The following is a 17,355-nucleotide window of genomic DNA, read 5'->3' as shown; positions in this document are numbered from 1 at the left end:
GTGGCCCTTGACCGGCTGTCTGGCAACCTTCGGCAGTAGTTTTTTTTGGTTTTTATCTTTTTCAAAATAAATTGTTTATTTCTAATATACGTTCTGCCTCATTCGTTTTTTCAAAACCAAAGATAGTTAACCCTGACATAAGTAGACTGTTCCTGCAAGGTTTTGCATTTTTTAAAAATTAGATTGGGTTTTGTATTTGTATGTAAAACACCCTCAAGAAACACATAACAGTAACAATGTCATTTCCCTTTTTGTGTGTAGTGTCAATTAGATATTTCGACATTTTACAGGTTCCTAGTTGGTGGGCAAGCTGCTTAGGTGAATCTTACAAAGCCAAATGATTGGACAGGCTTCCTTTTGGTGTGGGTTGGGAACCTGAAAACATATTTAATTTTTGCTCAACTGGCGTCAGTACTGGATTACCCCTTAGTCAAATGTAAGGTGTGTTAACCTGGTTAAACTTGCTGGTAACGTTCAAAAAAAGGAAGAACATTTAACTCTCCAAACATTTATTCACAACATAACTGAGAAATCAAAGTGGTCACTCACAAAAAAAACACACAGTGATAATCTCAAATACAACACATACCCAATAAAAAAACAACAAAAAAAAACAAATCAAGAACTGGTTGAGGAAGACCATGCCAAAATGATTCCACAAACATGGCGTTGCGATATGGGTTCCAGAATATATTCCCAAAATGACCAGATCCAGGTTTGGTAAGGGTAGCATGAAGTAGTGAGCGTTGTAGTGCCAAAGATTATGTGAACAAACCGAAGATGTTGAAAAAAATAAAACAAAATTAGATGTTCGCAAACAAACACAAACACATTAGGTTTAAACACTGTTTTGTTAAAACTTACCTAAAAAATCTGGCCACCACATCATCACGTATGGCCCCCCCACATACTGACCTCCGACCAACCTCGGGGGGGCCATCCTCAGGTAAGGCATCCTCTGGCTGCATTGGGACACCACTCCTTATGGCGATGTTGTGAAATATCCCACACAGGACCACAATTTTCGAAACCATATCCGGCAAATACATGAGCTCGCCACCAGAGCGGTGGAGGCATCTGAATCGGCCTTTTAAAAGGCCGATACAGCGCTCCACCACTTGCCTGGTGGCTGTAAGTGCGGAATTAAATGCACTTTGTGGGCCTGGTGTGGGAGCCAAATAAGGAGTGAGCAGCCAGGACATGCAAGGATATCCACTGTCTCCTATGGAAAAGAATTGACAACATCAGGAACACTGTGTATCAAGCTTAACATTGTTATGTACTAAAGGTCTACACTTACCCAGAAGCCACGCATCACCAGCTTGTAGGTTGGTTAATTTGTGCCATATCCCTGATTGCCGGATGACGAAGGAGTCATGTGCACTTCCGGGTAATTTAGCATTCAGGGACAGGATCTGGAGGGAGGCATCACATACCACCATTACATTCAGGGAGTGATAGTGTTTCCTGTTTCGAAATATGGCCTCCAGCCGGGCTGGAGGCTGAAGTGGTATGTGAGTACCATCCACAACCCCTATGATGTGTGGGAAGCCAGCTATTTGGTAAAAATTGGCCTTGGCCACACTAAGGGCACCCATATCCAAAGGCATTTGAATAAAATGATGGAGGTGCTTGAAAAGTGCCTCCATCACTGCCCTCAGGATCCGGGAAAAGGAGGATTGGGAGATGCCCGCCACTATTCCCACCGTTGTTTGAAACGATCCTGAGGCACAGAAATGTTAAACCGCCATAAATTGCGTAAGTGGTGGTATTGCTGTTGGACTGTCAATTTGCCGCTCAAGATCACTTTCTATTAATGAGAGAGTGTCTATGATGATTTTGGGAGGTAGACGGTAGCGTCTTAAAACCTCATCATCGGGCATTCCAAAAAGGGTGACACGTGTTCGAAATATCTGGGGCCTTGCATGCCTACGATGCCTACGCCTGGGACGAGATTGAGGTTGGTCGGCTTCCGGGAGCATGGCCAGAACAATCCGCCCCAGATCAACCTGAAATTCAAAGATTTCAAAGTAAGGCTTTTGACCCACCCCAAAACTATATTAAAACAACTTAGCTTGATGATACCATCCATTGCTGCTTACATGCCGGGGTATTGTCATGATACGTCCAAACTGAAAATAAACACCAAAATTACTTGACACATTTCACTCTGTGCATTTTTGTTTACAAATTTTGTGCTAGACCAAAGTTAAAATATGCCAAACACCCATTTAGCAAAACAGCAAAGCGACATTTAACACAGTACATCAAAATGGGTCGAAATGTTGGCACAAAAAGCGAAAGAGAAACCACCAAAAAGTTAGAATGATTATTAAGCTGTTAAAAATGCGATAATTAGTTCGCTAATACAAGTCACAAGAGTAACTACTAAAAATGCGCTAATTAGTTCGCTAATACAAGTCACAAGAGTAACTACTAAAAATGCGCTAATTAGTTCGCTAATACAAGTCACAAGAGTAACTACTAAAAATGCGCTAATTAGTTCGTTAATACAAGTCACAAGAGTAACTATTAAAAATGCGCTAATTAGTTCGCTAATACAAGTCACAAGAGTAACTACTAAAAATGCGCTAATTAGTTCGCTAATACAAGTCACAAGAGTAACTACTAAAAATGCGCTAATTAGTTTGCAAATACAAGATAAAAAATGGACTTACCAAGAGCAAATATATAAGAGTCAAAATCAAAAGGTCTTTTGGGTCGAAAATAAACAAAATCTAAAATATAAGAAATTATGGATCCAAAAATTACAAAAAATAAGAAACACAATGAAACAACAATTGAACAAAAGTTAGACTTCACAAAACTTACCAAATCAAGAAACGAGGTCCCAAAAATATAAACCAACAAAGATAACAGAAAAAAAAAACGCAAATCTAACCAACAAACGAATCTCCAACCGCCAACTCCTTTCTACGCAATCAATAAACTCCAGCCAAGATAACCTCCAACAATCCAAAAACGCCACCTCGACTTGAGACACACCAAGCCATAAATAGTGTTTCGTTTCCCGCACAAATTAAGGAGGGATCATAGGGCCGCACAATCAATGATGCGGCCGCAAAATAAGGACGCATGTATAAATACGTCACGAAAACACATTCAAATTCTGGTGTATTTCTTGTTTGGACCTCAGACATGGTGACAGACCAGGGAAAAAATGGCCAAGAGTCAGGCGGTAAGTCTTTCATGCATTTTCTATCAATGATTAATTTGAAACATAAGATTAGGCAAGTTGTGATTTTGTGAATTCTGTAAATTTACACAAATAGGTGAGGAGAATGACATGGAAGAGGCTGCTGGGCCCAGTATTCCGGCCAAAGCGGCCCAAAAAAAAAGGCAGCCACATTTCACAAGAAAGGAGATGGAGGTTTTGATCCAGAAGTGTGTGGACATCCTGCCACAGGCAGACAGGAATATGAGTCTAAGCCAGAAGTGGAGAATGTGGGAAGAGGTAGCCGTTGCTGTCAATAGGGTGGGTGATTATGTCCGTCTAGCCCGGGATGTCAAACGGCGGTAAGTAAACCCTTGCCCCCCCTAAAAACAAACCCCATTTTAAACCAAAGGATAATGGCTTCCATTTTTTCCCACAGATGGGGCGACTTCAAATATCGCTTAAAACAAAAACTCGCGGACAGGGCTAGGCATACAAGGGGGACAGGTGGGGGTCCCACCCCTGTGTCATTGGAGTTGACGGATTTAGAAGAGCTGGCACAGGGGTGTGTGCAGCCTGTGGAGGTGTTTGGCGTGTCCAACATGGATATGGACATGCCAGACTTTGCGGCTCCTCATGTTGTCCCAGGTAAATCTTTGGATGTCATCAACTCTGAAATGTTATTGTGCCAATATGTAGATTGTAATGTGAGGCTTTTCTCTTTTTTCCTAACAGAGACACAGGCGGATGAGTCTGCTCCAGAGGGGAGCCTTGGCCGCCGAATTTCTGCTGGCTCTGCAGGGGAGGAACCAGTACATCCGGCTGAGGACCCTGCAGAAGCCAGTCCAGGACAATCCCCCTCGCAGGCAGTGGCCCTCCTCACAGAACTCAATTTCAAATCGGATTCCCATACGGAGATTCTGCAGAGGATGGACGCCAGTCTGCTACGGGTGGCTGAGGCCCTGGAGCAAAATGCTGCGGCCAACGAGACCATTGGTCAGGCCCTGGCGGAAAATACCAGGGCCAACATCCGCATCGCCAATGCCCTGGAGCAGCTCGTTCGCCAGCACATGGTGGAGCCGACCTCCCTTCCTGCCGGAACATCAGGATCCTCCACCTCTGGCACAACATCAGCCAATCCTCCAAATGTGCCTAGCCCTGTGCCTAGTCCAGAGGACACAACATCTGCCTCTGGACAGGCCAGCCCGATGACATCCCGGACCCGGTCTGGCGCCCTCCCTCCCCCATCCAAACGGGTGAAAAAACGGTGACAGCAATGGTGACTTTTCCCACATTCCTTCTGTGATTGGCTCATATTCCTTTCGGGTCAAAACTTCCCTCTCCTTTCTTGTGAAATGTTTTTATTTTTTTGATGTATGTTTATGTCAACAGTTATGTTGGGCCAATTTGTTTGATTTGGGAACATATCTTTGGGCAAAAAAGATGTCCCCAAAATTTTTAAAATAAGTTTTTTTGTTTGAGCAATAAATTGGAAATTAAACAATGACATTGGATTGTGAAATTATTGTACAAATGGGTTACATTTAATCCTGGGCCAAAAGGCAAAAACTCGGCCAAAACAAAAAAAAAAAAAAGGGCTCTTTAAGGAACGTTTAAAAATTCATATAATTCGGCAAATTCAAGAGGCACAAATAAAATGGTGCGAAACTGAAAACATGATGAAATTATTGTTACAATAGGCCCTAACCACCAAATTGCTGCCCAAATAAACCCCCCCAAATGTACGCAAATTGACTGTGTCATCCTGACATTAGCAGCTCTGAGTTCCACCTGCGTACGTTTTGTGCTATCCCAAAAAACTGATTTCAAAACACATACCAAGCCGGTTCGCAATCCAACACTAATTGCTTTTCTGCCCTCCCGCGATCAATCGCAACAACATCGTGGAGTCCCGGGACGGAGGAGAAGGCCATCGCCAATGTGGTCGAGTAATCCAGACCCTAAGCTGTGCGAGCATTTGGAAGGGAAAGAGGATCATCCAGTGACGTAGGAGTCGGTCCGTACACATTTTACGCTCGCATCTGCTAATGTATGTACGCCCCAAAAACGCCTCGCCACGCCTGCGTTTTTCCATCTCCACCCTCGTCAACACCCTAAAACGCCCTGTTCTGTCAATCACATTTGACATGTCACTTCCTGTACGCTATTTTAGGAACGAGTCCAAAAAAACTCGCAATCTGCAGTACGCACATGCGCAGTGTTTCAACATCGGAACGCAACGAGCGTACTGCTGTTAACGAGCGGCTCTGAATGAGGGCCTAAATGCAGTGAGACATGCTACTGCAATATTCAGCTGCACACATACCGCATAATATGGCAGCTAAACATCACACATTTTCCTGCACATCTGTGTCCTCAAAGGAATATTCGTTGTGTTACTGGCCAGGAAGAGCATTGGCCTGACCGCTCCAGGGCACCACGCAACCATTTCACTGAATAGTGAATACAATGTTGTCTTCCGAGAGAAAGGGGCTTGGATAGTCTAGTGCAAAGGAACTATGATCAAAATGCTTTACACTGATTTCCAAGGTCAGGTATAATACATAATATATATATATATATATATATATATATATATATATTGCATGTAACATGTAATGCCGATGGAAACCTCTTAAACCTAGGCACGGCACCTACTGGGTTCCAGAGCAATACTGCACTGGATCATCCAAAGCTGTGACGCCAATTGTTTTTAGGGATGTGTAGATAGTGATGTTATATGTCACGAGATGTATATTGACCATTAGTCAGGTCCTTGCAGCGGAGGGTTCAGTGATTGATCTCCCACATCTTAATATTCAATTACATACCAAACTTATTCTCCAGTCAATGGAGAACTCTATCTCCCAACCTTATCCTGTAATGCAGTTATATATAAAATCAATGTAATCTTACTAAATGAATACTTGGAAGCAGGGATGACAAGCTTGTTGCCTCTATTAAACATATGAGAAAGCTGGCACCTAAGGTTATGATACCTAGATGTAGGGGCCTATTGTGTGTTTGCGGAAATGACTTATTATAATGATGTAGTACTAGTAGCACGATGTGATGTTTGGCCTCAATAAAGCCAGCTGAATGAAGAAAAGAAAACCCTCACACCTTTATTGAAAACTGAGTTATGATTTGTATATGAAAATTCCAATATTAGTATAAAGATGGTAGGTACATTTCATCTTCGGAGTCATTTATTCATTTTGCCACATGTTCTCTCTGCTTTTGAAATTTTATACTATTTATTAGGTATTTGCTTTGTCAGTTTCAGACATTCAGAAGTTCATGAAATAAAAACTCTGATTAAAGATACAGGGATATATGGTAATAAGTTATACTGAAAGCTCATTGAATTAAGCTACAGCATTACATTCTATTCCCCATCAGTTACATATATTTAATTGAATCTGTTTTTCTAAAATCAGACTCAGGCGCCACCAAAACACCCATAGACCTCACAATGTAGCTACTCACCTGTCTATTACTTTGTGTGGTGATAGTAAGATGAATGCACAGATCCACCTCTGATTGAATGCACAGCTGTAGGAGAGGATGCTGGGTAATGTCCAGAACGAATTGGCTTAGCTGAAGAAAAAAAAAATGATAACTATCAGTAATTTGCATAGAGATCACTTTAGTAATGTATCCGGAGCTCAGGAAACCTTTAGAATCTGGGACAGCCGGCAATTATGACATTGTCAACGTGCAGCTACTCTGGTATGTAAGAGCACGCATGTTCAGGCAGACTTGGAAATAGAATTAGAAATGGAAAGAGAATTAGATCATCCATCCATCGTTCTTACCAATCTGGGCAGAGTGCACTCTCCTCGCCATGTTCTTTGCCCTCACTGCTTCCTTAATGCGGTCGACCTCCTGCTGATACCTCTTGCGGTCACGCATTGCGTTCTCTTTGGCTTCCTTAAGTGCACCTTCCAAAGCCTTGACTCTCTCGGCTGTAGCCCGCAGGCGTTTCTCTAGTTTAGGAAGCTCACATCGCAGATCTGCATTATCACGGACCAGCTGCAAAACAAGTGGATGAGTCAAGCAAATAGAACCGCCATGGAGGATACAAAATCCTGGAATCAGTCGGAACCCTAACCAACATTACCCATGACTGAGCCAGAAAGGCTACATATGTAATTAGTGGAAGTCAGATGAGAGAGCAATATAACCAGGTTTTGCCTGTAATGAATTTAAGGGGGGTTATTTAATATGTTCCGATTTTTACGGAACCGGTGGGATTTCAGTGAGATTGCTACTATAAATTTAGAGGCAGGCTCATTGAAACCCCTGCTGGTTCCGTAAAATTGGAACCTGTTACATAGCCCCCAAGTTATTTCTACACCAACATCATCAGCTTGTCAACCACTGACATCTAGAGGATAAAAAAAATACTGCAAGTGTAGTCCAACTTGGCTTCTACATGGAAGCATGGAAATTCCATGCAGAAAGCACAACAGATCAGTGTAGAAGCCAAGTTATAATAGTCTTTTGTTGATTCTCTAGAGAATTAGATCAACCTGCTAGACCATTAGACTACAGAATACAGGTCATACACTAGGATAATGGAAACAACGTTTGTATATAACAGACATTGCTTTATCTTTCTGGCCATCTTTATTTTTCAGCAACGTAGTTAGTAACACACAAGACAAAATAATTAGTGTGACTAGAAGGTGAAAGAGCACATTTTAGCGATTCAGTAATTTAAAAATAACTATTAAAGGAGCTTCTGCTCTATTTATTAGATATTTCTACCCAGTCTACATCTCACCTGTTTGTGAACTTTTGTCAGCTGCTCAAGGTTGTTCTCCAAGAAAGAAATCTTCTGTTTCTGGGCTGCGCTGCCACCACCATCATCGCTATCCAGCTCCACGCTCTGCGAATACAGCAATCTGTTAGATGTATTTAGTGGTGCCAAGTGAAGAACATAATTACATGCCTGTCACATTGTTGAAAGAACAAAGATATTTTCTAGATAGAAAAAAATAAAAAAGATAACGAGCAAAGAACTGGCGGATATTTTTTTTTTTAAAACAAGAACAAAATATAAATCAAACTAATTAAAAAGTTAAAGCAACCTAACAGTGTCAATCGTATCAATCATCTGTAATGAATGCAAATAATAAATGAAGTAACACATTTACAAAGCTGCTTGTCAAACACTAGTCATGGCACAGCCATATATACCAGGCAGACCAAGTATTACAGAACTATATATGATAATTCAGTCGTATACTGTTAAGGTCTATCCCGAGTGACTTGGACAGGCTGACATGCATGTTGCCCAATCAGATAATAATTTGGCATGAAGAAGGTATTATCAAAATCAATGCATATCATGTATATTCCATATACTGTACTTGTTCATCACTAGCCATTTAGGCTGCACCATGCCACATATTAACATTTTGAAGTAAATTATATATATATGGTGATTTGATCACTCACTATTATTACATAATAAAACCAGATACAGTGATTTCCTCCCTTTCTATGTGTATATGTCATTCAGCAATGAGCTTCTGCTCTGTGCCTAGCAGCCTAATGACAGCAGTGATGCAAGAGACCACATGGTACTACGTAGGTCTGCACTGTGGCAATTTTGTATTCAAAACGCAGTCAGTATAGATTCCATGGTTGACAAACCTTTTTCACTCTGGCGGTGAGATCCTGAACAAAGAGTCTGCGCAAGTTGTGTAACGTCTGAAGTTCTCTGGCCTGGTGAAAACATTTAGATATTTAGAGGTTTGCAGAATCCGCAATATAAACAGAATATAAAGCTAATTATAAAAACAATCTAAAAACAACCTGCGCCCTCAAGGACTGCAGCTCAGTCCACACTCAGGAGCACCACCCCTTCAAAATATAGCAGAAATACAACAATATGAGTGGTCCAAAGAGCGCTGTCCCTCATAGGTCACATCTTCTCCTATTCTTTCATGGATAATGCAATGATCTCAAAACAGGGAGACAGAATAATACACGATTATACTCCAAATGATAAGTGTTACTTCCAATGGTCCGCAATTAATGTTAAAAGCTACTCACCTAAACTAGGTGAGATGCGTTCATATAAAGGTATCTTTTTGAAGTGTTTTACTCTGGTCATAGACAAACACACCAATTTTCATCGCTTATTCCCCACTGGGAATACACTCACCTGAAATCAGGTATAGGCGTTCACAAAAAGGTATCTTTTTATTCCCATTAGGAGAGTCCCATCCTTGACCCAGATGACTTTATAATAACTAAAAGATGATGCAACTCCAAAGGAATAAAGTTTCACTTTTTAATCTAAGAATATAAAAAGGTTGTGTCTATCCTTAGATAATATACAGCCAAAAAATGTACAAAAATCATTTAAAAATACAGTCACAAATGGGTTCCACGGTGAAAAAGGAAACAATTACCAGCCAAACAGGAGCCACTCTTATCCGGAATAGTGTGGAATCCTGATGAGATGCACTGGATGTATAAAGTGCAAAGGTAAGTTCCAGTGCCACCATAGATAACCCCTAAATCCACCACCAACGCGTTTCTGACTTTCAAGTCCTTCCTCAGGGTGTACTAGGACTGTAAACTCCCCTCCTATTTATACCCCTCAGTATCCATATGGGGGAGGGCTAAAAGATAACCAATTGGTCGGCTATAATTAAAACCTGGCATCTGGATCAAAATTCCTTATAAATTACAGTGATCAAAACACAATGCCCTCTACATAATAATCCATAAATGAACACACATAATGATAAAAGGCAAAAAAAAGTAAAAACAGATGAGCATACATAAAGATAAAATTGAATAATAAAAGCAATACAATGAAGATCCGGTTCACTTTTTACACAAGTCCCCTTGATCCTCTCATGAGCCATGTGATTTGGCGCCAGGCCTCCTCATGCATTAGCCGCAGCCTGTTCTAAAACGTAACCGGACTTCCGGTCCACGAGGAACACCGCCGTGTACAACTTCCGGCATCTGGAACGCAGATACTTATGGTCCGCGACTTCTGGTGATGCGTAGTCATCCGCTGGTAAGCGCGTAACTCTGGAAGTCCCAGCTACAGCGTATCAAGGCTGCCGGACATAGTAATGCGTTCTCTAGTAATCCTCTGGACGCCATTTTATTGAAGATCATAATTCACACTGATCTTATACGAGGCCCATCAAGAACATTAACGATGCCATAAACCGGGGGACATGAAATAAAGAAAACAAAGTATAAATAAAACCAGTAAGGAAAAATAACAAATGGAATAATAAGACCAACCACTTATCATGTTAATGTATATTGAGAGACTATAAGAACCACTTGGTCTCAAAATCAACATTCAAACCTCTAGGTACTAGTGTTTTAAGTAAATAGATCATTTCCATTTCCATTTGAGCCAATCTAACATCCATATCATTAACCCGCCAGTTGGATTTAACAGATTTGATACCACAAAAGGACACTAAATATTTAATATCACAACAATGTTGTGCCTTAAAATGCAATGAAACATTGTGCGTATCCAGACCTTTTTTGATATTTCTGACGTGTTCAGCTAGTCTCACTTTTAGCATTCTAGAGGTCCTGCCAACGTATTGGCTACCACATGAACACTCCAAAAGGTACACACAATACTTCGTATGGCATGTGATGAAATCTTTAATTTCAAAATTTGCACCCGTGTATCCTGATTTAAAATGTGTAATTTTGGTATTAGTGGATTTACACACTTTACACATACTACACGTCCCACAACGATAAAATCCTTTTGATTTGATATCACCCACTGTGGGCTTAACAATGGCACTCCTCACTACATGATCTTTGATATTCCGAGCTCTACGGTATACAAATTTAGGACGTGACTCTATGTGATCTTTTAACAAAGGGTCCTTGGTTAATATATTCCAATGTTTGGACACCATTTTTTCTAGTTGTTTATACTGGCTATTATATTTAGTGATAAACAGGATTTTAGGTTTATTATCCACTTTTGTATTTCCAATATCACTAATAGCTTGTACTCTATTAAGGGTGGCACCTTTTTGTTTAGCAATACCTACTACCTGACTGTCATATCCTTTAGCAAGGAATTGACTCTCCAAACAATCAGCCTGTGTATCAAAAATAACCTTTTCCGTACAATTTCGCCTAATGCGTTGAAACTGACTGTTTGGAATACTTCTAAGCCAGTTGTGGTGGTGATTGCTATCACTTTGAATCAAGGAATTGCAATCAGTAGGTTTGACAAAATTCTTGGTTTTTATGCAATTGTCCTCAATATAGATGGTAAGATCTAAAAAATCCACAGTTACTTCACTGACATTAAATGTCAGAACTATATTGGATGTGTTATTATTTAAATACTGACAAAAAAGGTCCAAAGAAACCTGATCACCCCTCCAGATAAATAGAATATCATCTATGTATCGGTGCCATGTCACCAGGCTGGCACCAAACTGATGTCCACTCCACACTGCGTGCGCTTCCCACCAGGCCATGAACAGGTTGGCGTAGCTTGGTGCCAGCCTGGTGCCCATGGCCGTGCCCGTTAATTGGAGAAAAAAAGAGTCATCGTACCAGAAAAATTGTTCTCAAGTATCATACTAATACCGTCTAAAATAAACCTTTTATGGTCTTCACTTGTATTCCCTATATCTAGGAAGAATTGGACCGCCCTAAGTCCCAACTGGTGCTCTATAATGGTGTATAAGGAGGTGACATCCGCTGTCACCAACCTATAACCCATTTGCCATTCTGTGTCTGACAACATTCTAATCACCGATATAGTATCCTTTAAATAGGAAGGAGTGTTCTGTACCAAAGGTTGTAGCTGGCTATCAAGATAATGAGATAAATTAGATAGAGCGGAATTGGTGCCAGCCACGATGGGTCGACCAGGAGGTCTCTCTTTATTTTTATGCAGCTTGGGGAGCACATATATAACAGGAATAGAGGGTTTATCAATCCTAATGTAATCTCATACTGTTTCTGAAATGATGCCTTTAGAGGTATACAGATTAAGAAAGATTTCCAATTTCTTAATTATCGATTCTGTTGGGTTATTTCTTAATCTTTTATATGTGGAGGTGTCTGATAATTGTCTAATGATTTTGCCGTTGTATTCCTCCACATCCATAACCACAACACCCCCCCCTTATCGGCTGGTTTAATAACAATCTTTGTATTTTCTCTTAGGGTTTTAATAGCATTTCTCTCTTGTTTTGACAAATTCATATTCTTAACAGGTTTAAGGATGGTGCTTTCTAGATCCTCCTTCACCAAATGTTCAAACGTTTCAATAAAGCATCCCTTTTTATGAGTGGGAAAGAAAGTAGACTGTTTCTTGAAGACAGGATAGCTATCACTTATTCCTGGCGGACATTCACTGAAATACCTTTTTAGAGTTAATCTCCTGATAAATTTCTGAAGATCCACAAAGACCTCAAAATCTTTGGCGTGACTAGATGGAGCGAATTTTAAACCCCTTTCTAATAGTTTTTGTTCAAACTCGTTCAATTTATATTTGCTTAGGTTATAAACTTTCGTTTTTCCCAAATTCAAATCAGTAGTACTACTCATAGTGACATGGTTACTTTCGTCCCCAGACCTGAGTAACTTATTTTTGATTCTTCGTCTTTTATTCTTATTTTTTGTACTCCCCCCTCTAACTCCTCTAGTTTTCTTTTATATTTTAGTAAAAATAAAAGACGAAGAATCAAAAATAAGTTAATCAGGTCTGGGGACGAAAGTAACCATGTCACTATGAGTAGTACTACTGATTTGAATTTGGGTAAAACGAAAGTTTATAACCTAAGCAAATATAAATTGAACGAGTTTGAACAAAAAATATTAGAAAGAGGTTTAAAATTCGCTCCGTCTAGTCACGCCAAAGACTTTGAGGTCTTTGTGGATCTTCAGAAATTTATCAGGAGATTAACTCTAAAAAGGTATTTCAGTGAATGTCCGCCAGGAATAAGTGATAGCTATCCTGTCTTCAAGAAAAAGTCTACTTTCTTTCCCACTCATAAAAGGGATGCTTTATTGAAACGTTTGAACGTTTGGTGAAGGAGGATCTAGAAAGCACCATCCTTAAACCTGTTAAGAATATGAATTTGTCAAAACAAGAGAGAAATGCTATTAAAACCCTAAGAGAAAATACAAAGATTGTTATTAAACCAGCCGATAAAGGGGGGAGTGTTGTGGTTATGGATGTGGAGGAATACAACGGCAAAATCATTAGACAATTATCAGACACCTCCACATATAAAAGATTAAGAAATAACCCAACAGAATCGATAATTAAGAAATTGGAAATCTTTCTTAATCTGTATACCTCTAAAGGCATCATTTCAGAAACAGTACGAGATTACATTAGGATTGATAAACCCTCTATTCCTGTTATATATGTGCTCCCCAAGCTGCATAAAAATAAAGAGAGACCTCCTGGTCGACCCATCGTGGCTGGCACCAATTCCGCTCTATCTAATTTATCTCATTATCTTGATAGCCAGCTACAACCTTTGGTACAGAACACTCCTTCCTATTTAAAGGATACTATATCGGTGATTAGAATGTTGTCAGACACAGAATGGCAAATGGGTTATAGGTTGGTGACAGCGGATGTCACCTCCTTATACACCATTATAGAGCACCAGTTGGGACTTAGGGCGGTCCAATTCTTCCTAGATATAGGGAATACAAGTGAAGACCATAAAAGGTTTATTTTAGACGGTATTAGTATGATACTTGAGAACAATTTTTCTGGTACGATGACTCTTTTTTTCTCCAATTAATGGGCATGGCCATGGGCACCAGGCTGGCACCAAGCTACGCCAACCTGTTCATGGCCTGGTGGGAAGCGCACGCAGTGTGGAGTGGACATCAGTTTGGTGCCAGCCTGGTGACATGGCACCGATACATAGATGATATTCTTTTTATCTGGAGGGGTGATCAGGTTTCTTTGGACCTTTTTTGTCAGTATTTAAATAATAACACATCCAATATAGTTCTGACATTTAATGTCAGTGAAGTAACTGTGGATTTTTTAGATCTTACCATCTATATTGAGGACAATTGCATAAAAACCAAGAATTTTGTCAAACCTACTGATTGCAATTCCTTGATTCAAAGTGATAGCAATCACCACCACAACTGGCTTAGAAGTATTCCAAACAGTCAGTTTCAACGCATTAGGTGAAATTGTACGGAAAAGGTTATTTTTGATACACAGGCTGATTGTTTGGAGAGTCAATTCCTTGCTAAGGGATATGACAGTCAGGTAGTAGGTATTGCTAAACAAAAAGGTGCCACCCTTAATAGAGTACAAGCTATTAGTGATATTGGAAATACAAAAGTGGATAATAAACTTAAAATCCTGTTTATAACTAAATATAATAGCCAGTATAAACAACTAGAAAAAATGGTGTCCAAACATTGGAATATATTAACCAAGGACCCTTTGTTAAAAGATCACATAGAGTCACGTCCTAAATTTGTATACCGTAGAGCTCGGAATATCAAAGATCATGTAGTGAGGAGTGCCATTGTTAAGCCCACAGTGGGTGATATCAAATCAAAAGGATTTTATCGTTGTGGGACGTGTAGTATGTGTAAAGTGTGTAAATCCACTAATACCAAAATTACACATTTTAAGTCAGGATACACGGGTGCAAATTTTGAAATTAAAGATTTCATCACATGCCATACGAAGTATTGTGTGTACCTTTTGGAGTGTTCATGTGGTAGCCAATACGTTGGCAGGACCTCTAGAATGCTAAAAGTGAGACTAGCTGAACACGTCAGAAATATCAAAAAAGGTCTGGATACGCACAATGTTTCATTGTATTTTAAGGCACAACATTGTTGTGATATTAAACATTTAGTGTCCTTTTGTGGTATCAAATCTGTTAAATCCAACTGGCGGGTTAATGATATGGATGTTAGATTGGCTCAAATGGAAATGGAAATGATCTATTTACTTAAAACACTAGTACCTAGAGGTTTGAATGTTGATTTTGAGACCAAGTGGTTCTTATAGTCTCTCAATATACATTAACATGATAAGTGGTTGGTCTTATTATTCCATTTGTTATTTTTCCTTACTGGTTTTATTTATACTTTGTTTTCTTTATTTCATGTCCCCCGGTTTATGGCATCGTTAATGTTCTTGATGGGCCTCGTATAAGATCAGTGTGAATTATGATCTTCAATAAAATGGCGTCCAGAGGATTACTAGAGAACGCATTACTATGTCCGGCAGCCTTGATACGCTGTAGCTGGGACTTCCAGAGTTACGCGCTTACCAGCGGATGACTACGCATCACCGGAAGTCGCGGACCATAAGTATCTGCGTTCCAGATGCCGGAAGTTGTACACGGCGGTGTTCCTCGTGGACCGGAAGTCCGGTTACGTTTTAGAACAGGCTGCGGCTAATGCATGAGGAGGCCTGGCGCCAAATTACATGGCTCATCAGAGGATCAAGGGGACTTGTGTAAAAAGTGAACCGGATCTTCATTATATTGCTTTTGTTATTCAATCTTATCTTTATGTATGCTCATCTGTTTTTACTTTTTTTTTGCCTTTTATCATTATGTGTGTTCATTTATGGATTATTATGTAGAGGGCATTGTGTTTTGATCACTGTAATTTATAAGGAATTTTGATCCAGATGCCAGGTTTTAATTATAGCCGACCAATTGGTTATCTTTTAGTCCTCCCCCATATGGATACTGAGGGGTATAAATAGGAGGGGAGTTTACAGTCCTAGTACACCCTGAGGAAGGACTTGAAAGTCAGAAACGCGTTGGTGGTGGATTTAGGGGTTATCTATGGTGGCACTGGAACTTACCTTTGCACTTTATACATCCAGTGCATCTCATCATGATTCCACACTATTCCGGATAAGAGTGGCTCCTGTTTGGCTGGTAATTGTTTCCTTTTTCACCGTGGAACCCATTTGTGACTGTATTTTTAAATGATTTTTGTACATTTTTTGGCTGTATATTATCTAAGGATAGACACAACCTTTTTATATTCTTGGATTAAAAAGTGAAACTTTATTCCTTTGGAGTTGCATCATCTTTTAGTTATTATAAAGTCATCTGGGTCAAGGATGGAACTCTCCTAATGGGAATAAAAAGATACCTTTTTGTGAACGCCTATACCTGATTTCAGGTGAGTGTATTCCCAGTGGGGAATAAACGATGAAAATTGGTGTGTTTGTCTATGACCAGAGTAAAACACTTCAAAAAGATACCTTTATATGAACGCATCTCACCTAGTTTAGGTGAGTAGCTTTTAACATTAATTGCGGACCATTGGAAGTAACACTTATCATTTGGAGTATAATCGTGTATTATTCTGTCTCCCTGTTTTGAGATCATTGCATTATCCATGAAAGAATAGGAGAAGACGTGACCTATGAGGGACAGCGCTCTTTGGACCACTCATATTGTTGTATTTCTAGAATATAAAGCTACATTCACAATGCGGTGCTTTTTAAAGCTGCCGCGTCTTCAATGGCTTCAGCCGCAGGATTTAAAGGGGCAATAATATACAATACAAAACCAGGCTTTTAAAAGCACTACATAATAAATGTATCCCTTAGGACTATTTGCAATGCATAAGATAAGCCTGTGAGGTCTATGAGTAAATGAAGAAAGTTGTACTTCTGAATGCTTTGTATTTGTTTTTTTATTCTTTCCACGCACCCATTACAAAATACCCTGCCCTCAATGCTTTAAGTTAGCCCCTAGGCCACATCCCAAGGTCTTGTACTGGAAGAGAAACATCACCCCTCAAAAAAATGGAATTAGGAATTCTGGGAGGGGCAAAGACATAGAATCTGGGGAACAGAAACCAAACAATGGAACTGCATCAAGAATATAATACACATTCATCCCATAATATTTACATTAGACAAAAGGAAAATAAAAAACATGTAGGTTTAGAGTACGTTTAAAAGGTCCTTAACGTTATTGGTCATCTCATTTTCCTCTTCAGAGAGATGGCACCTGCCTCCTCCTGAGACACCTGCCTCACCGGCTCCCAATCCCCCTCAGAACTATTCACCCTCACATATAAGGCCCTAAAGCACTCCTCTTCCCCTGCATCTCTACCCTAACCTCTGTCCACACTCCCTCCCAACTATTCCATTCCTCCTCTGCCCGTAG

General features: G+C 39.9%; 1 protein-coding gene across 2 annotated transcripts in view; it reads right to left on the bottom strand.

Moving 5' to 3' along the window:
- Positions 1-17,355, bottom strand: part of KIF5C (kinesin family member 5C) — a 110,512-nt gene that overhangs the window by 8,682 nt on the left and 84,475 nt on the right. Inside the window, exons 22-26 of one of the 2 annotated variants that reach the window (XM_088474876.1) lie at positions 8,840-8,911; positions 7,965-8,069; positions 6,994-7,210; positions 6,665-6,775; positions 1,947-2,009 (exon numbers count right to left, since the gene is read on the bottom strand). In XM_088474876.1, coding sequence (XP_088331002.1) covers positions 6,672-6,775; positions 6,994-7,210; positions 7,965-8,069; positions 8,840-8,911 — 498 coding nt within the window. In that variant the 3' untranslated portion in view covers positions 1,947-2,009; positions 6,665-6,671. Of the gene's footprint in view, positions 1-1,946; positions 2,010-6,664; positions 6,776-6,993; positions 7,211-7,964; positions 8,070-8,839; positions 8,912-17,355 lie in introns of those variants that run through there. The other variant, XM_088474875.1, reaches the window with a different exon arrangement.

Source organism: Taudactylus pleione, unplaced genomic scaffold (assembly GCF_031769625.1).
Source record: "Taudactylus pleione unplaced genomic scaffold, aTauple2 ptg000156l, whole genome shotgun sequence".
Taxonomy (NCBI): domain Eukaryota; kingdom Metazoa; phylum Chordata; class Amphibia; order Anura; family Myobatrachidae; genus Taudactylus; species Taudactylus pleione.
The sequence above is the reverse complement of the archived record's forward strand: the minus strand, read 5'-3'. Positions and strand labels throughout refer to the sequence as shown.